General features: G+C 41.5%; 1 protein-coding gene across 9 annotated transcripts in view; it reads right to left on the bottom strand.

The window, feature by feature from the left end:
* Positions 1 to 272: 272 nt before the first annotated feature.
* NBEA (neurobeachin) overlaps positions 273 to 22,829 on the bottom strand; it is a 919,734-nt gene continuing 897,177 nt past the window's right edge. For all 9 annotated transcript variants that reach the window (XM_073613318.1, XM_073613319.1, XM_073613325.1 and 6 more), the window contains 3 exons: positions 10,510 to 10,706; positions 7,474 to 7,625; positions 273 to 1,085 (listed from right to left, as the gene is read on the bottom strand). In XM_073613318.1, coding sequence (XP_073469419.1) covers positions 995 to 1,085; positions 7,474 to 7,625; positions 10,510 to 10,706 — 440 coding nt within the window. In that variant the 3' untranslated portion in view covers positions 273 to 994. The remainder of the gene's footprint in view (positions 1,086 to 7,473; positions 7,626 to 10,509; positions 10,707 to 22,829) is intronic.

A 22,829-nucleotide genomic window follows, 5' to 3' on the forward strand; every position in this document is an offset into this window, starting at 1 on the left:
ACCCAAAAACATAAATCACCTTCTGTCTTCCTTGACCTCTGCTACTTGTTTGCTGTGGAGAAGTTTCAATTTCTGGTCAAAAACTGGAGTAGTTCGGCACCATAAAATATAAATACCCTTTCCAGGGGGAAAAACACCAGGGCATATGTAATTGTTGCCTTATCTCTCTTTTATAATGATCATAAATAAAATAGGTACAGCAAGTGTGAGAGATCTATGGCAAACCATGGCTTCATATCCCTATGTTACGAAGGTTTATGGGATTTGATGTGAAAGGGAAAAAAAGAAAAAAAAAAAAAAAAACACAAAATTGCAAAGCATATTTTGGTGTGAATGTTAAAAGGATTGGATAGACCCATATTCAACCTTTTAAAGCAAGCCGCGTCCTTTTTTTTTTTTAAGTTTCCTGCTCCACCAGGTTTAAAGTACAAGCACAGTTTAGCTTCACGATAAAACTAAGAAACTTTTTTTTGTTTGTTCTTTATACAAGGTTTTACTTTTACAAAAGTATCCCTTTTTAAAGTTAAAGATGTGCATCTGATGTACAAAGTATCAAACATATTTTTTTTTTTTTTTTTTTTTTCACAGCTTGAAAAGAGGCTGGAAATGGGATGTAAGACGTGTGGACTAAACACCATCACAGCTTGGACACATAGTCTTCTCCAGAATGTCTTGTTTACGCAGTGTGTCCCACCAGTTTTTTTATTTTATTTTTCTTAGAAAGAATGAAAATTAAAATAATTCTGAGACTCCATTTCATCGTCAGTTTGCATGGTACAAGCGTGCCTTTAGCAGCTGGTGTTCAGTTGTGAAAAAGAAACACAATGAAAAGTGGCTTTGCTGACTACAATGTACAGCTATTGCTGGGTGTAATGGAATGTACAACGGAGGAGCTCTACGCAGACTTGCTTTTCCACCGGAGGTGACAACGCCTAGGAACTGCAGCGCTTGTGCTCTCAGCATGAAAACTTGGCATTCAGCACTTCAGTCAACCTCAGTATCTGTTCTGATGTTCGTAATGCCACCGATTAAAATCTATGTTAAAAGCTACAATGCTACCAGAAGCCATGCCAGTGATCAATGTCCTGTAAGGAGAGAAAAAATGAAACAGATCAAGAACTATTCTTTGCATTCATTGCCTTGTATAAAGTAGGCCAAAACACATACATTGGGGCTGTTTTTACCTGTCAAAGGTTTGTATTTCTGTCTATCTATTCCTCTAAAGCCTGGTACACACTAGTAGTTTTTTCGTTCAACCCAGCAGGCTAAATAAAAATACCTGAAGAGCACAGGAAGAGTTACTGTACTAACAAGCCAATGTTAGAACACAATTTCCCTTGCTGTGCTATTGTGTTCTGACAGGGAGACAGCCCCCGGCCATAAGATACTGGTCAGCGCTCTCCGCCATTGGCCGATCAGCAGACCTTTTCTAGTCATGCCTCTTCGATCAGCCAGGTAGATTACACCACTTACAGTTGCAAAAAACAGTGGTGTCCTCTCTCAACCACCAGCCCGCTGATTGGACAGTGAAAAAGTAGCCAGAGAGTGATGAGGTCCATTCCTCTGATCCCTCTTCCAATTGGCATGTTCCTTGTCAGGACATTTGCATGCAGTATACTTGATTAGTTCCCAATCCTGTCTATCTCTCCAAGTTTGAATATTGCTGTACAGGGGATGCAAGAGGATTGCAAGAGTCTAATAGCAAGTCAAATTCAGGTACCTGCATTAGTTGCATAAAATAAATAGATTTATATGTTAAATACTCAGCTGCACTAACTCTTCTTTTATTTCTGCCTGGAGTGTAGTTTTAATTAACTATTTCTCTGAAATTAAAATCTTTCCAGCAGAGAGGTTTCTGTAAAGAGAACGTGGAAAAACCATTCCTAAGAACAGAAACAAGACAAAAGGGTTCCCCTGGATGGACTTTTCAGGCACTTGCAAGGACAATACGGGTGGAGTGTATAAGAAAGTGTAAAGGACGTTTTAGTATATAATAAAAAAGATTTAATTTTATTGGTATTGAAAAGTACATTGGATAAAAACAAGCAATAAATGTATACAATAACACAGTAAAACTACGTAGTAGCCATGATGAACAAACAAAACACAATAAATGGCAAGAAGACTCTTCTCAAGCCCGACGCGTTTCGGGGTACTAAATATCTGTACGATCCTTCTTCAGGGGCAAGATTGAGAGAGAGAGAGTTTCATCTAGGCTAATTGGGGAGGGGATGAAAAGGATTACATTCACCATGTCCTTTGATGATATTCGTGTAACTTTTCTGGATGTCGAGATTTTCAAGAATGGACAGGGCAAACTCTCCACCAGATTGTTTAGGAAAAGTACGGCTGGCAATACCATACTGCACGCTGCTAGCTTTCATCCCAAACCCCTAATCGACTCCATTCCCTACTCTCAGTACATTAGAATTAAGCGCAACTGCACAGATAACAGTAGCTTTCTTATAGAGGCTGGTGCCCTCCGAGATAGGTTGCTACTACGGGGCTACTCTCATAAATCTCTTAAAAGAGCATTTCGCAAAGCCAACAACAAACCCAGACAAACACTCCTCCATCCCACCAAACAACAAAAAGATTCTCACCCACTCAGTATTATTACAACTTACCATAAACAACATCGCCAAACCAAAAGAATAATCGAAAAATATTGGCACTTACTGGCCCTGGACCCTAGTCTAGGCCATTTAGTCCCAGAGAAGCCTCACTTTACCTTTAAAAGAGCCACCTCCATTGGTGACCTGATCACCAAAAGTGAGTTCAAACCATCTACAATTCATTGCAAATATAGGGGAACTTTTGCCTGCGGCTCATGCCACTACTGTGGCTACATGCTCACCCAAAGAAACCCTACGCTTCCAAACGGAAAACCCTTCTTTCCAAAACACTTTGCAAACTGCAGAACCACTGGAGTGGTTTATCTACTCCAGTGCAACTGCGGCTGCTTTTACATAGGAAAGACGAAACTTGAGTTCTGGCGACGAGCCTACAGACATATTGTGGCTATGAAAACAGCAGACCCTGACCTACCCCTTGGCCGACATGTAACTTTGGTACATGGAGGCAAATTTCCCTCCATTAAATTTTTAATTTTGGACCGCATACACCCCAGCCCCAGAGGGGGTGATTGGAATAAAATCCTACTCCAGAGAGAACTTAAATGGATCCACTTACTCAAGGCCACCATACCCCCAGGCCTTAATGAAGCGGTTTGTTTTAAACCCTTCCTACAAGGCTTTAATTCCGGAGGTATGGAAAAGTAGGGCCACGGTCACGTTAAAAGAATAGATAGATACATTCCTGGTTTCTCCACACTTTATTGATTTGTTACAGCTGCCAACTTTCTTGTTTTTGACTATTTTTGTACACCAAGCTGTAGGTCTGTCATATACATGCTCCCCTTCTTTCCCCTTCCCTTCCTTTCCCCCTCCACCTTTCCCCTTCCTTTCCCCTCTCTCCCTCCCCCCTCTCCCCATCCCCCTCCAGCACTATATCTATTAATGTATATTTATAAATATGAATTTACGTACTTCCCTATCTATTTTTCCAGTTGATACCCCAGGGGACCATGTATTCCGATTCACCATCAGCTTGGTAACTTTCCCTTGTATGAACATGTAACTAGAATTCCCCTCCTTTCCCAGCTGTTGTGTTCCCTATCTCTGCCCTCATACTGTTTCTGTATACAATGTATCCATGTTGGCTATCTCTCCCTCCCCCCTCCCTTTTTAGCTAAATATGTATTTGGGCTTATTGTATAGTCTTTATTGGTTTCTGTACTTGTACATCCTCTATATGTATAGAGGCCTGCTGATTAGTTATATTTGTCACACTATGTATTACTCTATTATGCTTATTGTCCCTTGTATTAATTTATAATTCAAAATCTGCAGTACCACCTAAGCTCCTCCCCCCCCTTTTACTCCGCCAGCAACTAACTCATTTTGTTTATAGGCGGTCTCTATACACTGGGAGAAATATATACTTGTATGTTTCACTATTAGTTATTCCATCTCCTTGGTATGCAATTTGTCACATTATCCTTCTGGGCTATCTACTGTGACACAGTCTCCCTTCCCCCGTCCTCCCCGGGGCGCGGGTGGTCGGAGCGACTGCCCGGCACGGTAAGCCGCTACAAGACTATCTTGGGCGGCGTTCAGGGAGGCATCTGGGCGTTTCTCCATTCCACGCCCATCGCCTCCATGTTGCCACTCCGGCGGGCATGCGCAGTCCGCCGGAGTGGCACCTCCGTGCCGGTGGGGTGGGTGTGCGCGACGTTACTCCAAACGCTGTCACGTCCGCGCGTGCGCTGTTGGGGCGGCGCCGCGCACGCCTACCTCGGGGGGTCAGTATAGCACGTCTCTGCCTGTGCTGCTCACACCACAGCTGTGCCTCATTCTGACGCCAGCTGATTGGACTTCCTTACACTTTATCAACCAGCCCCACTCACTTCCTACCAAGGCGTTACAATCGCTGGACGTTTGGCTGTGAGGTTGTGGTTATCCATCCCTTTTTCCATTCAAGGTAGGACTTCTCAGTTACCTGTCCTGTTTTACTTTTACCTTCCTGGACATTTTAGTTCCAGGTACATTTACTACTCCCCTTTTTTAGTCATACTAGTTACACTTTACCATTCCCAAGTCCGCTCTGACTTTGGGCTCTATCGGCTATTATTGGTACATCCATTCAGGCTTTACAAACAACACTTGTGTCCTTACCCTTATTTCATATACCATGTTTTTGTTTACAGTCATACCACCATACTGCTTATGTAATACTCACTATGGAAACACTCCATTATATACACGTATCATACTGGCTTTGGACATGTAATTGTGTATTTTACTCCTACTTTATACTATGTCAAACCCAAACTCTCATGTATGTATACATATGTACTTTGTCACCAATATATATGGTGAACTGGACCTCTTTTTGGTCAATTTTTTATTTGATATATGGTAATTTTACATACTATTCATCACACTCTCTTTATCACTAATCCAACTTTCACTGAGATATATATATACATTCAGTTACTTCCCCATACATTATGGACCCTCTTCTAAGGTCCTTTCTATATATGCTTTTATCTTGCAGGGACGCCTTCCTATGACCTCAGTACGCCGCTCCGGCTTGCACGCGCCCGGGTTGGGCGGGACGGGAGTTTTTGTCACACCCATATGGTGACTGCAGCCTACCATCCTGCATTTTTCGCCATCTAGGTAGCCAGACTCATATCGGCTACAATACCAATACTCACTGCCAGATCCTGTCCTCCCTCCGTGTTCCTTTTTGTTTTTACAAACCTTCACAAGCAATTACTTACATAGTCTCAGGTTGGTGATCAATTGATCATCCTAATCTCTTATCTAATATTATTCTAGGTTTTACCAACCTCCTGACCCTCTCTCCTTTTCATCCCCTCCCCAATTAGCCTAGATGAAACTCTCTCTCTCTCAATCTTGCCCCTGAAGAAGGATCGTACAGATATTTAGTACCCCGAAACGCGTCGGGCTTGAGAAGAGTCTTCTTGCCATTTATTGTGTTTTGTTTGTTCATCATGGCTACTACGTAGTTTTACTGTGTTATTGTATACATTTATTGCTTGTTTTTATCCAATGTACTTTTCAATACCAATAAAATTAAATCTTTTTTATTATATACTAAAACGTCCTTTACACTTTCTTATACACTCCACCCGTATTGTCCTTGCAAGTGCCTGAAAAGTCCATCCAGGGGAACCCTTTTGTCTTGTTTCTGTAGAATTTTGGACGTGGCACGGCCCCTTTTCCTAAACTAGTTGGTCATCCCCCATTTTCTGTTCATTCCTAAGAACAGACATCACAAGATGCTGCAATTACCTTTATTTGGAAATTATTCTCTGCTCCCTCTTTGATTAATTTTACTTTGTTACCAGGACCTTTCCCCCATCCAATGAGAATATCTTCACTGGCCACTAAGGCTGTGTTCACTAGACACTGGAATGGTAGTTGGCAGCTTAGACATAAAGTCAAAGGAAGTCAAGGCCAAGAAATAAAAATCCTAAAGTAACAAACCTATAATATTTGGGCCACTTGATAGGAAGATATTGTTTATCCTTTTGCTGCCAGGTCCGTACGTCATATGGACCTGACAGTGGGGGGGTTTCACACAGAATTCGGTGGCTGCAGCCACCCGGATTGTGTGGAAAACTGACAGGCAGACTGCTACCTGTCAGGTGAAAGCATTCCGGGGGCAGCGCTGCCGCCCGATTGCTCACACACACACCCAGTACCGGAGTTCCCCTGTGCTTTCCGGGTTCCCCTTGCCCCTCTGTTAGCCCGGGAGCAACATGGCAGGTGCTGAAGGAGAAGAGTGGACACGTCTGCTCTCCTCCCCCTTTTTGTTATGACACGGAAAGCGACGTCTATGACGTCACTTCCAGGCCAGCCTCTCGGTGTCCCCCCGATAGCTTACCCTGGAAAGGATGTTTTGCAATGTGATCTGTAGCTGCAGACTTTTAATATAAGGACACTTACCTGTCCAGGGATCCAGCGATGTCCTCACCCAAGCTGATTCTTCATCAAGCACTGGTATTTTAAGTAAGGGAAACCAGCATTGAAGCCTTGCGGCTTCAAAGCCAGTTTCGTATTGCGCATGCGTGAGTTGCGCTGCTCTTTGTGAATGGTCCCACAGTATTCTTGGCCCTGTGATGTTTCCCAGAACCCTGCAGGGGAAGGGGTGAATCCTCGGCTCAGATCTTTGTGGCGCATTTCGCTGGAAGTGGGAGCGGGTACCTGTCAAAACCAGGTACCCGCTCTCCCCTCCTGCCCAAAAAGGTGGGCAAACATTTTTTTGGTTGAAGTTCCGCTTTAAGGACGCCGGCGGGTGCCAGCATTAAAATACTGCAAGTTTTTACTACTAACATACTGCATCATGTCTAGAAATAACACATGCAGTATTTTATTAGTGTTTTTTAGTGAATTGCAAACACATTTTTGAAAAACACTGAGTTTTTTTACAGCTGATCTTAAAGTGGAAGATAACGTTTTGTGATTGGGCCCAGTATTGTGTGGTCAGAACATAAAAATGTACGATTGATACCTTTCTAAAGTTTGTTCTCAATACCAGGCACAATGCTATTGAATTGGTGGTAGTTCCCCTTGCTGACTAATATACAAGCTACTCATTGTTATGTATTTAGCAATATGAATTGTAGGCCAACTGATTAGGAACAAGTTTTTACAATTTAGTTAACTTCTCTATGTGCATATTAAAAGTTAAACATAGTTGTAGATGTAGACCAGGGGTCTCAAACTGGCGGCCCTCCAGCTGTTGCCAAACTACAAGTCCCATGAGGCATTGCAAGGCTGACAGTTACAAACTTGACTCCCACAGACAGAGGCATGATGGGACTTGTAGTTTCACAACAGCTGGAGGGCCACCAGTTTGAGACCCCTGATGTAGACTCACCTTTGATCATGTGACAGATCCATTGCTCGTATTCCAGCATCACAGCCGGGGTAAATATAGAGCTGTTTAAAATCACAAGCTTGCCAGACTTCTACAACACCATTATCTCCACCAGTCACAAGGTTCTGGCCATCACTGCTCAGAAGGATTGCCTGGATGAAAAAGAACATAACATTCATTCACAGCCGTTTCAATGAGATTAATTATTATGGCAGAAAATTTAGACAGTACAAGACAAAAATGACGATTTACTGGCTAGGCAAAGATCTACAGCCAGGAAGTGAGCCCTGGCAATAAAGTAATGCCTTGGGGCAATAGCGCCTTCTAAGTTTAAGAGCCATTATTATTATACATGTATGGAAATTTGATGTTTAAAACCATTCTTATTTTACAATACTGATATTCTGTTTGCATCAACCAGACATTTATCGCCTTATTCAAAGGACCATATCAAATTGGAGACTGAGCTGTCTTCTCTTTTATCATACTTTCCCATGAGATATAGATTCATATTGTGCTGTAGGAACCTACTGCTTCCTAAATTACTTTGAAATTTGCAGTCTCAAAAAAAAAAAATCGGAGACTTTGAACATTTCAATCCCTTTTCAGTCACCTGTATGAACAGCCCACCATCACTCATAACTTTTGGGCTTTCTTCAGCTTAACACAGTGTGGCCTGAGACACCCATTAGAAATCAGAAGGAAGATGCTAGTTGATTGCTATTGGTAACAGACAGGACTTTTTCAGGACACTTTTTATGCATTAGGTCTGGAAGAAAGTGTACTTTGCTAGCCATATTTACTGCCATTTTCAGCTAAGCATATGACAATTATAGTCACAAGCAAGTCTGCCAAGAATTATAACAGGATTACATTCTCTTGGGGACCAGCACAGACTTTAGACTCCTTTCACACTGGGGCGGTTTGCAGGCATTATTGCGCTAAAAATACCGCCTGCAAACCGCCCCAAAACAGCCTCCACTGTTTGCTCAGTGTGAAAGCCCGAGGGCTTTCACACTGAATCGGTGCGCTGGCAGGAGAAGAAAAAATCTCCTGTCAGCCGCATCTTTGGAGCGGTGAAGGAGCGGTGTATTCACCGCTCCTAAACCGCTCCTGCCCATTGAAATCAATGGGACAGCGCAGCTATACCGCGGCAATACTGCGGCTATAGCCGCGCTATACGATTGGATTTAACCCTTTTTCGGCCGCCAGCGGGGGGTTAAAACCGCACCGCTAGCGGCCGAATACCGCGGTAAAACAGCGCTGTTTTACCACCGACGCCCCCTACCGCCCCAGTGTGAAAGGGGCCTTAGGCTCTGTTAAAGGGTAAACTCCACTCAAAATGATTTCAGTTAAACTACATTTAAAACCAAAACTTTTTCATTTTGGTTAGAGCAAGAAAAGGTTAAACGCTTGTCAGGATTTTGTCGTTTGTGTGTTTGTTGGGAAGATTTTCCTTCACTCCCTGTCCTGCAGTTGTGGTGCGTCCATAAGGGCGCACAGGCGCCGCCCCCTCTCTCCTGCCACCCCCTGTAGCACCAATAGCATTGCATGAATCTATCTATGGCCGCCGCCGCTGCCACCCCCTATTCAGGCGCCTGGCCCCTTTTCGGACACTGGGCGCCTGAATTACAGCGGCAAAGGGGTGTTTTTCAAGCACCTGACTGGAGCCATAGGCTCTAATAGGCATCAAAAAAGGTGACCTGTGAATGGCATGCTGGGCACTCGCAAGTCACTCAACTGTGTTAGAAAAGCGAATGAATATTCGCTTTCCTAACACTAAACCGCCTTTCCCCCAATCAGGTGCACGGATCTGTTACTCATCACCTGATTGGCTGGAAACGACAGGCGCTGTGATTGGCCGCCTATCAGGCATCCAATCATAGCAGAGGACAGGAAGAGAGGACGGGAGAAGACATCGAGGAGCTGTCCCCCTGAGACAGGGTAAGTGCAGATGGTGGGCGGGAGGCACACCGGCAGCATTTGATATGGCACAGTGGCTGCGTTTGATGGGGCACAGTGGGAACATTTGATAAGGCACAGTGGGAGCATTTGATATGGCACAGTGGCAGCATTTGATGGCACAGTGGCCGCAATTGATGGGTACAGTGGCTGCGTTTCATGGCACAGTGGCTGCGTTTGATGGGCACAGTGGCTGCTATTGATGGGCACAGTGGCTGCGTTTGATGGGCACAGTGGCTGCGTTTGATGGGCACAGTGGCTGCGTTTGATGGGCACAGTGGCTGCGTTTGATGGGCACAGTGGCTGCGTTTGATGGGCACAGTGGCTGCATTTGATGGCACAGTGGCTGTATTTGATGGCACAGTGGCTGTGTTTGATGGGCACAGTGGCTGGGTTTGATGGCACAGTGGCTGTGTTTGATGGCACAGTGGCGGCAATTGATGATACAGTGGCTGTGTTTGATGGCACAGTGGTGGCAATTGATGATACAGTGGCTGCGTTTGATGGCACAGTGGCAGCAATTGATGGGCACAGTGGCTGCGTTTGATGGTACAGTGGCTGCGATTGATGGGGTTTTTTTCAGAATTTTTCAGTTTGTTTGCGCCCCCCCCAAAAAAACAGCTCCCACTGCTGTCCTGTAGGCACAACAGGAAATACTTTCAAAGTTAGTCAAATACCTTCTTAGATCATTGCCAAATGAAGAAGTGCCCCTATTGGAATTTTTTTCTCTATTTCTGTTCTGATGACTGCCTGCAGAATCACTGTTCTAAAAGTTAATTTTAAGAACTAGCTGATGCACCAAATGAGTCAATTTGCACACTAGGCATAAATATACCTGATGTTTACTGGGCGAAGCAAAAATGTTGTGAATGTTGGTAAGATATCAGATATAAAAGGCTGAACACAATAAAAGCAAAAGATGAACATGTATACCACGTTGAGTTACCAGTATTCACAAACGATTAGTAGGTGAATAACACTTTTCCAGTTTTTAATGAATCTTGGGGTTCGATATTTTAGCTTGAAGATGCTCAAGACAAAAAAAAAAAAAAAAAAACAGGTATCAGCGCCTACCCTGGTTGAATCTGTGATCTCCATCTGGCCCAGAAGCTTGCCATTAATGCTGAAGTTGCAAAACCGTCCTCTTTCATAATATATAATACAATGACCTTCACTGGAAACAGAAATCAAACGAGGGTATAAGCAATTCTCCGGGCCCTCCAGTGCTCTGAGTAGATCTCCAGTGATGGTGTGGACCAAGCATGGACCCTCTGAAAAGAAATAAATGAATGAAAAGGATGCTTAGCATCATACTTGAGCTAGAGAAGAACAAGTTGTCACACATATTAATCAGCCAGGTTTAATGTTCAAAATCCCGATGCAGTGTTCAAATAGTATGAACATTTCCAAATTCTTTAGTCAATCAGGTTCTCCATGTTCACAGGCATCGCAGTACAATGTAAGCTAACTCTTAAAGAACATGTAAACCCAACATATTCCTGATATGTGCCTGCTGTACCATGTGCTTGTATGAAAAAGTATCCTGTACCTTTTGTATTGCTTCCTTTATATGAAATCACTGGTGTGCCTGCTAGTTCCTTCTGCTTTCCTATTATTATTATACAGGTTTTATATAGCGCCAACACTTTGCGCAGCACTTTACAACATGAGGGCAGACAATACAGTTACATTACAATTTGGTACAAGAGGCATTAGAGGGCCCTGCTCGTTAGAGCTTACAATCTAAAAACTGACCACTCTAGGCAGGAGAGTACACCGTTGTCAGTTCTCTAGCTATGCTGGAAACCCAGCCTGCTCTCATCCACTGCACAGCCATTCACAAGGAAGCTTAGTGCACTGCTGTTTTTCCCTCCCTAGCTCTTATGCAGCTGAGAACAGAGGGAATGTGATCTAAAAAAAAAAAAAAAAAAAAAAAAAAAAAAAAAAAAGGAAAAAGGGTATTTATATTTTTTTTTAAATCTATACACAAATGTTTTGCCTTTCGTTCCTATTTTAAACTGAATGGGTTGCTTTACAAGGTGATCGTTTACAATCACTTTATTCTAGCCCTGCGTCAATACACTCTTACTTAGGCTGGATGGTCTCAATGTTATAAAGTAAACAATAATAATGCATCAAGTAGGTGTAATACAAATAAAACCTTCTACAAAATGTTGTAATCTAGTATAAAGCATGTTATTCAGTGCCCGGTATGGGTAGAAGAGGGTTCACATTTTGCACAACATCCCATGACTTAAATAGAAAAATGTACAAAAAGCAGGACTTTTAAGGTGCCCCATTACTTCACAAACTTCAAAAATCAACAATCCATTTAATTAATCCATTAAAATCAGATTAAAACCAATAACAATAATCTGGTTTCATTCCACAGTATAAGGCTGAATTGACATATTTCATGCTACAGATGTTACCATCTCGACGTCCCAGGTTTGATTCAGCAATTGGCATATGTGCAATGAAAAATTACAATTTAAGCTTTGTGTAATATTAAAATATACAGATTTTTATTGTTTATTCTGTTTTGTATACAGTTCAGTTTGCTACAAAACACCTGAAGAAGCTGTAAACTTGGCAAAACATGTTGAGTAGTTGGGAACCCTAAAAGCCCTGCTTTTTTACCTTTTTCTAGTATAAATTATGTGGAAAAGGAAATAATGCAAACTTCAAGCAAGTTGCAGGCAACCTTGGTTCTTTTCCGGAGTGTGTAGCGTTTATTGGATGTCAAGTCCAACAGAATTTATCCAAATTAATAATATTCAAAAGCCTTACGAGTCCCTTCAGAATACCATTTTGTTTACGTTCATCATTTTATTTTAGCCACTTCCTCATCATCCTCATTCACTAAAACACAAATTAAGCTGACTTCTTTTTTTATCTCATTGTTAACAAATAATGCTCCTTGGACCAGAATAGCTGCATACACAGGTTTTTCTGTGAAATACCCAAGGCCCTTTCTGCACCTATTTGCCATATTATTATGACAAGAAAAGAAAGCAGCAAGAAAAGGGAAAATCATGTGTAAGAAAACACACACATTTTTATATAAAATAAGTAATTTCATTTAATCGTTAATCAAAAAGAAGATTTTTGTCTCTCTATATTTCTAAAATCAATTATCTTCAAATTAGGTGCAGACATCTGCTGGGTCTGAATACTACTTCTTTCCATGTTCTAAGTTTCGATGGGCTTAATACGTGGCTGAACGCTAGCACATATGTTAAGATGCAAGCGTCAATGCAAACACAGTAGCCACTGACAAGTGGCACAAAAAAGGAGCTAAATTATTCAAAGCAAATTGTAGGACATTCAGACAAGGTCAGTGGGCTATGAGGGAGGAAGTCGTACACATATTTACTACAAGATTCTCCGCGGCACTCCTCCATTGTCTCTGAAAGTTAGAACACAGATGTAAAGAAAAAGCGCTGTTTCTGGGTGATCGCCCCTTTTGTTCTTTCATTGAATTGTGGATTATTCACTCCTCGCTGCACGTAAATGAAAGTAATTTGGCAGCTCAAAAAAAGTCACCGAGGAGTCTGTAATATTGTGAAGAGTACATCTCACATAATCATTGTTTTCCTGAAAAGCACAATATTGAACTCATTTTATGTGGCCTTTCTCTCTGATGGCCTTTTAACATAAAGCTTCCTAGTTTTAACTGTAAACAATCAATAAGCAATGCTTCAAGTAGTTACCTACTACTAGATGTTTTTATTGCTCTTAATTGATGCCTGATAACAAGGGCTACAAGTGTCATTACAGAGTGAGGATTGATCATTAAATGCTTTATCCATCTTTTTACATATCTGAAAATCCTATTATGTCCTAAAGTGTAAGTTCATTCTCACTTGAAAAATTGGGCTGAACAAGAAAAAATGTAATTGATCGCTCCATCCATGCTAAACAGCATGAAATGAGGAATCTGCAGTGCTTGCTTTTGTATTCAGACAACCACAGCACCCGCAGTGGCCTGAAGACCTTAAAGCGGGATTCTGGCCAGCTGAAAAACATTTTTAAAGTCAGCAGCTACAAACACTGTAGCTGCTGACTTTAAATAAGTAGACTTACCTGTCCTGGGTGCCCGCGATGTTGGCCGCCCGAGGCCGACCCGTCCCTCGGCTCTCGGGTCCCGACACCGCCATCCTAGGTAAGGGAAACAGGCAGTGGAGCCTTGCAGCTTCACTGCCAGTTTCCTACTGCGCACGTACGAGCGGTGCGGCGATCTGTGAATGGCCCCGTGGTTTTCTGCGAACACACACAGTTCCCAGAAGGCAACGGGGCCGCTCAGCTAGGAGCAGAACACGCCGCGGAATAGGAACAGGCAGATTAGGAAGACTGCCTAGCAACAAGGGTTCAGGTAAGTTTAAATTTTTTTTTTTTCAAATGTTTTTTTTTTTAATTTTTTTAGGATTTTTGGTGCAATTTTTTTTTTTCAGGGTGGCTCTCCACTTTAACAGTGACAGCATCTGATAGGATACAGTCATTGTTTAGCTAATAATTTTCCAATAGGTCCACCCAATGGCTCGAATCTTGACTGATTCCTGCTGAATTTCAGCCATGTATAGCCAGTTTTTTGTATTCCCGAGGACAGACTACAGCTGCCATTACTTATCTGGCCCCTCAAAGTGTGAGCGACAGTAACTTCTGTCAGGGATTGGAAAGGAATGTCAAACATCCCTCTATCCCTACCTACAGTGCCTTGAAAAAAGTATTTATACCCCTTGAAATGTAAAAAAAACAATAAGTGAAATGTGCAGTGCTAATAAACTATCTTAGAATGAACCAAGACTGAATATTTAGACAAGGTGTACAGTATTTGTGAACACCTTGAATGGTGGAAAAATAAACAATAAGTGTATGCAAAAGTGAATGTACACTATATCAAAAGTGAAACAATACTCATAAAGGTTGTTTGAAAAATCGTGAAGAGACCTTCAACTCAACAATGCAATACTTAAAGTGACATGTTTCTAATATAGAAAACAATTGTGTGAATATAATAGAAAACAAATAAAACAGAAGTCCAGAAAGTGAAATGATTTAAAGTCCATAAATGAATGAACGTAACATCATAGTGACTTCAAATGTAAGGTTTGTGTAGACAAAGTTGACAATAGACGATCCACCACCACAAGGCTTACCAGAAAGATTGAACCCAAACAGGCATACGCCTAATGAGTCAATCAAGCTTGTGGTGTAACATACCAGGGGATACCAGCATCAACATACACGACCTTCGGTTAGGTGTATAAACTCCTGTGGTCCTTTTCACAACGATACTTCTAATGAATAGCCCTGCAAGGGGTTATTAACAGGGAGCCAGATGAATGATCTCTGATCCGGACATATGCCACCACCTGCACAGGACCTTCCCTAGATGGGCACCGCAGCAACAAGATAACCAGAACCAGGGTCCAAATTTGAAATATATGACAAAAAAGGTTTAGCCTCCAGGGGCAAATGAAAACCGGTATAGTACACTTGTCATCAGAGATGAATCACATATTGGCTGCACTGACATCAATAGTCACATCCATTCCAGACCGTACTTATAGCCTATTTAAAGCATAGCATGGAGCTCATCCATTTCACAGCTCCAACTGCATAAATCCACAGGGAGACAGCACCTGTATCGTGTGCCTGTATATCTTCCACTGGGAATGTCATATCCCTTGAAATTTTCCACATTTTGTCATGTTACAACTTGTCAGTTTAGGCGGATGGCCATGTCTTGGTAGGTTTGCAGTTATGCCATACTCTTTCCATGTTCAGATGATGGATTGAAAAGTGTTCCATGAGATGTTCAAAGCTTGGGATATTTTTTTATAACCAAACTCTGCTTTAAACTTCTCCACAACTTTAATCGCTGATGTGTACCTTGGCCTTCATGATGCTGCTTGACAGCTTCACAGAACAGCTGTATTTATACTGAGATTAAATTACACACAGGTGGACTCTATTTACTAATTAGGTGACGTCTGAAGGCAATTGGTTCCACTAGATTTTAGTTAGCGGTATCAGGGTAAAGGGGACTGAATACAAATGCACCCCACACTTTTCAGATATTTATTTGTAAAAAAATTTGAAAACCATTTATCATTTTCCTTCTACTTCACAATTATGTGCCACTTTGTGTTGGTTTTTCACATAAAATACATTTACGTTTTGGTTGTAATATGACAAAATATGGAAAATTTCATGGGGTTTTTCTTGTGGGTGTTACCCATGCTTTGTCATAGCCTTCATTAGATCAGGTGGTTTTGGTGCATTTTCTAAAAGTACACCAAAAGTTCTGCATGCAAGTAGGTGTACTGCACGCATGCAGGACTTTCGGTGCACTTTTAAAAAATGCACCAAAACTGCCAGATCTAATGAAAGCCTATGGCAAAGTAGGGGTAACCCACACAAAAACTGCGGGTACACTGTGCTGCACCCACGAAGTGGGGAAAACCACAGCAGATAAGTGTCAAAGCAGCCTTAAAGACTGATTCTGAATGCCTCATTGGTTATCCCCTATTAAATATATCTCTCCACATAAAATACTGAGCTGAGCACCAGAAGAAGGATTGGATTGTTTTTACATAAATAATTACTTCCCAAGATGTTCCTTCCTTCACTATACAGGAATATTCAGCTTTCATAAGTCAGGTGATCTCCCCATGGCTACCTTTGTGGCAGTTCTTTGCAGTCTTAGCTTATCACTATTCAACTTAGCATAACCAACCAAATGAACAGAGTACTGGACAAAGCTTTTAATCTGCTGGATCTCTTCTGATGCTGCCTGTGGTCCACCAAGATCTTGTAACAGGTAAAGCAGACTTTGGAAAATGATATGCTCTTACATACAAGTTGTGTTCACTAAGAATGCAGTGACGCCTGTCTCGCCTCTAATGAGAACCGCTCATACACTGTTCATTTCATCAACAAAAAAAATTGTCTCAATTTTCGCCAGCTGCATGTTTTCAGTGATGATAACTAAATGAAAATAAAATGTGAATTTAGTCAATTGATAAAAAAATCAATGTCAATTTTCATCAACGAATGAAAATGTGAGGGAGGGACATTTACCCCCTTGAATTTCCGCTTTCCTCTGAGCTCCGCCTGTCTGTTAAAGCCTCAGCCCCCTGACAAGCTGTATTGGCTCAGAGACACAGGCTCCCTCTGTCTGCCTGCTGTCTGGTAGTTCTGGACCAATGCCCTGCAAACCACATGGTGAGTGCTCCCCCTCCCAGCAAGGTAGCAGTGCTTAGCACTGTGTAAAATAACGGCCTCCCCAGACCAGTTTTCTGCCCTGTGCACTTCCCCATCCCAAATACATGTTTTTAGATTTTTACTCGAGCAGCATATGATTCGTTAGAGAAATGCATTACAATTGAACTAAACCCATTAGATTTTAGTTGACTAAAATGTAAGATATTTTAGTTGAATAAAATATGAATAAAACTAAAACAATTCAGATGACTAAAATACGACTAAATTTAAAATTATATTTTAGTCAAAGGACTAAAACTAAATCCAAAATTTTAGGTCAAAATGAACATTGCTCTCATATGGTCAAGAGCACCAAGAGCTGTTCTTAAATGGAAGGAGCTCTGAAAGTCAATTACTAACTGGTGTGACCAAACTGCTCACAATAGTATTCAGAACAGGGGAACAGAATGGATAATTCCAGGCCAGTGTGAACTAGATAGACCCCCACAGTATGAAAGAGAACAAATTATATTTCAGTTGTATTTATAGGAAACAATGTATTAAAAAGTCAGTGCAAAAAAGCCAATGGTAAGATTTCCCAGCTCTGACTTCCCTGCTGAATTTAAGTTTTCCTTATAAAAGAAAAGTCCAACAAGGCAGTTGAATACATCAATCCATCTGATCCAGAATCCATCTGATGAAATATCAGTTTTGGGTGGACTGACACTTTAATGGTCCTTAGTTCTAAATAATTTTTTTTAAATGGATATTTCGGATGTTTTTTGAACTAACGTATTTCAGCATATAATTGCTGTATTAAAAGGTGCCAAAATATACAGTATCTCACAAAAATGAGTACACCCCTCACATTTTTGTAAATATTTTATTATGTCTTTTCATGTATGAAGAAATTACACTTTGCTACAATGTAAAGTAGTGAGTGTACAGCTTGTATAACAATGCAAATTTGCTGTCCACTCAGAATAACTGAACACACAGCCATTAATGTCTAAACTGCTGGCAACAAAAGTGAGTACACCCCTAAGTGAAAATGTCCAAATTGGGCCCAAAGTGTCAATATTTTTTGTGGCCACCATTATTTTCCAGCACTGCCTTAGCCCTCTTGGGCATGGAATTCACCAGAGCTTCACAGGTTGCCACTGGAGTCCTCTTCCACTCCTCCATTACTACATCACAGAGCTGGTGGATATTAGAGACCTTGCGCTCCTCCACCTTCTGTTTGAGAATATCCCACAGATGCTCAATAGGGTTTAGATCTGGAGACATGCTTGATCAATCCATCACCTTTACCCTCAGCTTCTTTAGCAAGGCAGTGGTCATCTTGGAGGTGTGTTTGGGGTCATTATGTTGGAATACTGTTCTGCGGCCCAGTCTCCGAAGGGAGGGGATCATGCTCTGCTTCAGTATGTCACAGTACATGTTGGCATTCATGGTTCCCTCAATAAACTGTAGCTCCCCAGTGCTGGCAGCACTCATGTAGCCCCAGACCATGACACTCCCACCACCGTGCTTGACTGTAGGCAAGACACACTTGTCTTTGTACTCCTCGCCTGGTTGCTACCACACACGCTTGACACCATCTGAACCAAATAAATGTATCTTGGTCTCATCAGACCACAGGACATGGTTCCAGTAATCCATGTCCTTAGTCTGCTTGTCTTCAGCAAACTGTTTGCGGGCTTTCATGTGCATCATCTTTAGAAGAGGCTTCCCTCTGGGACGAAAGCCATGCAGACCAATTTGATGCAGTGTGCTGGTGTATGATCTGAGCACTGACAGGCTAACCCCCCCCCCTTTAACCTGTGCAGCAATGCTGGCAGCACTCACATGTCTATTTCCCAAAGGCAATCTCTGGATATGACGCTGAGCATATACACTCAACCTCTTTGGTCGACTATGACGAGGCCTGTTCTCAGTGGAACCTGTCCTGCTAAACTGCTTTATGGTCTTGGCCACCGTGCTGCAGCTTAGTTTCAGGGTCTTGGCAATCTTCTTATAGCCTAGGCCATTATTATGTAGAGCAACAATTCTTTTTTCCAGATCCTCAGGAGAGTTCTTTGCCATGAGGTACCATATTGAACTTCCAGTGACCAGTATGAGAGAGTGAGAGCGACAACACCAAATTTAACACACCTGCTCCCCATTCACACCTGAGACCTTGTAACACTAACGAGTCACATGACACCGGGGAGGGAAAATGGCTAAATTGGGCCCAATTTGGACATTTTCACTTAGGTGTGTACTCACTTTTGTTGCCAGCGGTTTAGACATTAATGGCTGTGTGTTGAGTTATTTTGAGGGGACAGCAAATTTTCACTGTTATACAAGCTGTACACTCACTACTTTACATTGTAGCAAAGTGTCATTTCTTCAGTGTTGTCACATGAAAAGATATAAGACAATATTTACAAAAATGTGAGGTGTGTACTCGCTTTTGTGAGATACTGTATGTGCCAAAAAAAAAAAAAAAATCACACAATAAACAGATGAAGATGATTGGAAATTTCAGAAAAAAAAAGTGTTAGGGAACACATTTGTCAGGGGCACCTTGGCAATATGGCTTCCATATATTTGCAAATGTATGCAACTAAAATCTCTGTTTGTAACCTATTTTGAACAGATTTGTTTTTTGTTTTTTTTTTTTTGTTCTGGCTAGCTTAAAAGTGTGCTGGGGACCCCTTTTTTACTTTTTTAACTGACTTATTTCAAGGTGTATGTATTATATAAAATACACATTTTTAGATTACCACACCTAAAGCAGTAAGATTATACAAAACTAGATGAGGAAAGACAGCCAAAGAGTTAACAAAAAAAAGTGGCAGCTGATAAAGCTAAAGTTTCAGATAGATTTGTGTCCAAAATGGGATTTACTCATGTCAGATAACCAGAAAAAACGGAATAAATAATAGACTGACTATCAAATTAAAAAGGAAACCCACTCAATTAGAATGAGTGGCTTTTAATATATCTACTGAGGTTAAATAGTAAGGTAGACACTAACAGGCGTGTCCCTCTATACGGGAGGTGGATCCTGATCAAAGCCACAGGCAGCTGAGGTATAAAGTGCAAGAGAGATTTTTAGAAGCTCTTCTGACATCTGTCCTCTTATTTAGAAAAAAACATGCTAAATGAAACCAAATATACCAAAGCCTTCTCAAGAGAAAATCCAATCAAAGGATCTTAGAGTGTTCAGACAGGGATAAAATAGCTTGTAAGCTAATCATCTGGGAAAATTAATGTAAATCCATGGACTATTTAAAATATTGAACAAGTTCTAGGGAGGGTGGAACATTCATCAAAATCTGTTTCCACCACTTGGGCTACAAGATTAAAAAGGCACACCAATCACAAATGCTGATGTGAAGTCTGTTGATGGGAATATGTGGGAGGGCGAGATATCGTCAAACTTGCAGATATACTAAGAGTTCTTGTGAATATCAGATATTATTTTAGCAAACCTATCACAAAGCCTTGGCTATTCAAAGTGTGCAAGTAATAGGGAAAAATGCATTCACAGAAAAATCCATGTCAAAACAATCATTAGAGCCTGGGATACAGGCAATGGGGTTAATGTACAAACCTTAAAGTTATTGTAAACCAATGTTTTTCTTTTAAATAACAAACATGTTATACTTACATGCTCTGTGCAATGGTTTTGCACAGAGTAGCCCCAATCTTCCTTTTCTGGAGTTCCCTGCTGGCATTCCTGGCTCCTCCCCCCTGCTCGATCCAGAGGCTCGATCCAGAGGCACGCTGTGTGTGTCCATAGACACACACAGCGTGGCGTGACCCGCTTCCCGCTCTCTCCTAACAGTCTGTGATTGACAGCAGCAAGAACCAAAGGTTGCAACTGCTGCCTCCATGTCCAATGAAGAGGGAGAGAAAGCAGTCTGCTCTCAGGCACAGCGCTGGTTCAAGATCAGGCTCAGGTAAGTATTTAGAGGGGGATGGGGGGGATCCTATGCACATAAGGTTTTTTACCTTAATGCATTCTCTGCATTAAAAACCTTCTAACTTTACAATCACTTTAACTTTTCCTGGAATAACAAAGCTTAAAGTGGAAGTCCATGCAAAAACTAAAATCTATAGACACCACCGTTCTAACACTAACCTATCTATCCCTGTAAAGAAAAAATGAATATACGTACCTTTTTTTAGCCCGATCCGATCTCCAGCAGCGGAAGCTCTGCAGAGGACACGGCCGACAACTGCTGTGAAATGAATGGGAAGTGACGTCACCCATAGACTTACTATGGGGCTTCCGTTTTCATCCATGTCCAGTTCACCCGCCTACACAGAGAAGCCGCGGCTGACAGCTTAGCGTGGGATCGGGTCAGAGAGGTTTCCAAAAAGGTATGTATACTAATTTTTTCTTTACAGGAATAGATAGGTTAGTGTTAGATTGGTGGTGTCTATAGATGCAGGGATTTTAGTTTTTTCATTAATGTCCACTTTAAGTATAACTAAAAGGCAAAGGACAGAGTTGTGAGTGGTTGGAACCACTGTCATCTTTACACTAATTCACTGGGACTGAATGTGAGGGTAAATCCAAAATGTCAAGTTGCCACAAGAACAGGAATAGAGGGTAAAAATCTTCCATTGTAGACACTTTTTCCCATGACATCTGTCTAAGAATGTATATCCCCCACAATGGAAAGATATCTTCTCATACCCTGTTGATTCCACAGGACAGTGAAGGGAATGCCCTAACGAGACACAGATAAGGGAAAAAACAACCTGTCAATAGTTTTAAATCTCCCCTCTCTTGAGCCTCCCTATTGGTCACTGGGGACTACTATCACAATAAAAGACTAAAATTCTATAGGACAGTTACAATTTTTACAATGCTTTATTTTTTATTTTTGTATAGTTTAAAGTGGAACTTCACTCTCCCAATCAGCATTATTTGTAATCCTTATGCTGCTAGCATTAGTAAATAGATAAGAAATTTTATCATATTTACTTGTTTTAAACTTTTTTTTACATTTCTTCAAGTTCTTCCTGGTTTCCTGCCAAGGCAAATAATGGCATACATCCCAGGAGTCTTCAGGAGGAGAGGAGGGGTTTTCTCAGCTAAGCACACTCTCCTGCATGCAGACTTAGTAAATGCTACATGAATCATTTGCCCTTACTCAAGATGGCCACAGCCAGAAATGCTAGGGGGTGTTTTGCAATGAGATTTCTCACCAAAATAAAGCACAGAGACTTGGATGGATTGGGGAGTTGGCTTTGCATATAAACAAATTAATTACATTGCGTTTTTTGGTTTGTGGTGCTCAGATGCAGTAAAGATCTGCTTTAAAGAAAAGTTTAGAAGTATAGTATGTGAGCACTATCACATGCCCCAAAAGTAGCCAACCACTTGAGTGAAATTTTTGGTGAATCCTTTCACCATTTATAGTAGAATTTCAGGCTACCACCTAACTAGTCTTAAAAATACTCCATCACCCCTTACAACACCTATGCTGATTAACCTGTGTAAAAAAAAAAAGATGTATAAACTTTTCAGCCTGCTCTGGTCCAGTCACACGATCCCCTGTGTCAGCCAGCTGCAGGGGAGAGGAGAGCATGCACAACAATGGCTGGGATTCCTGGAAGCAGTGATGTCACCTATAGGCTTCATACGGTCCATCCGTTTTTGGAGTTCCCTCCTCTCCCCTACAGCCGCCACGGACTGACACAGAGGATCTGGATCCCATGACTGGACCAGAGAGGCCTGCAAATAGGGAAGTATACACATATTTCTTACATAGCTTAATCAGCCTAGATGTTAGGGGGGTGAAGGGAGCAATTTTAAGAGTACAATTAGCTTGGAACTCTTTTTAATTCAGACAAGTGGGAAGACCCTGCTGATCTGTATGTAAAGCAACACATGCACATTAAAGATTACTGGGTCTCACAGCAAGGTTCTTTGGCGATATTTTAACATTTCTCTGAAACAGCATCTGTCATCTAATGGTAAACATATCACTGTAAAGAAGGAAGGTGGGAAAATTAAACATTGTTCTTTGTTTTTTGTTTTTTATTTCAGCTTTTAGTGTAATTCATAAATGTCAAACTTAAAGTGACAGTAAATTATATCCTTTTTCTTATATTGTAACATCCTCCATGAGCTCCTGAATCTCTTCATTTTCCTCCCACTTCCGTTTGTTTGGAAGAACAAT

This window comes from Aquarana catesbeiana, linkage group LG02 (genome assembly GCF_042186555.1).
Source record: "Aquarana catesbeiana isolate 2022-GZ linkage group LG02, ASM4218655v1, whole genome shotgun sequence".
Classification (NCBI taxonomy): Eukaryota; Metazoa; Chordata; class Amphibia; order Anura; family Ranidae; genus Aquarana; species Aquarana catesbeiana.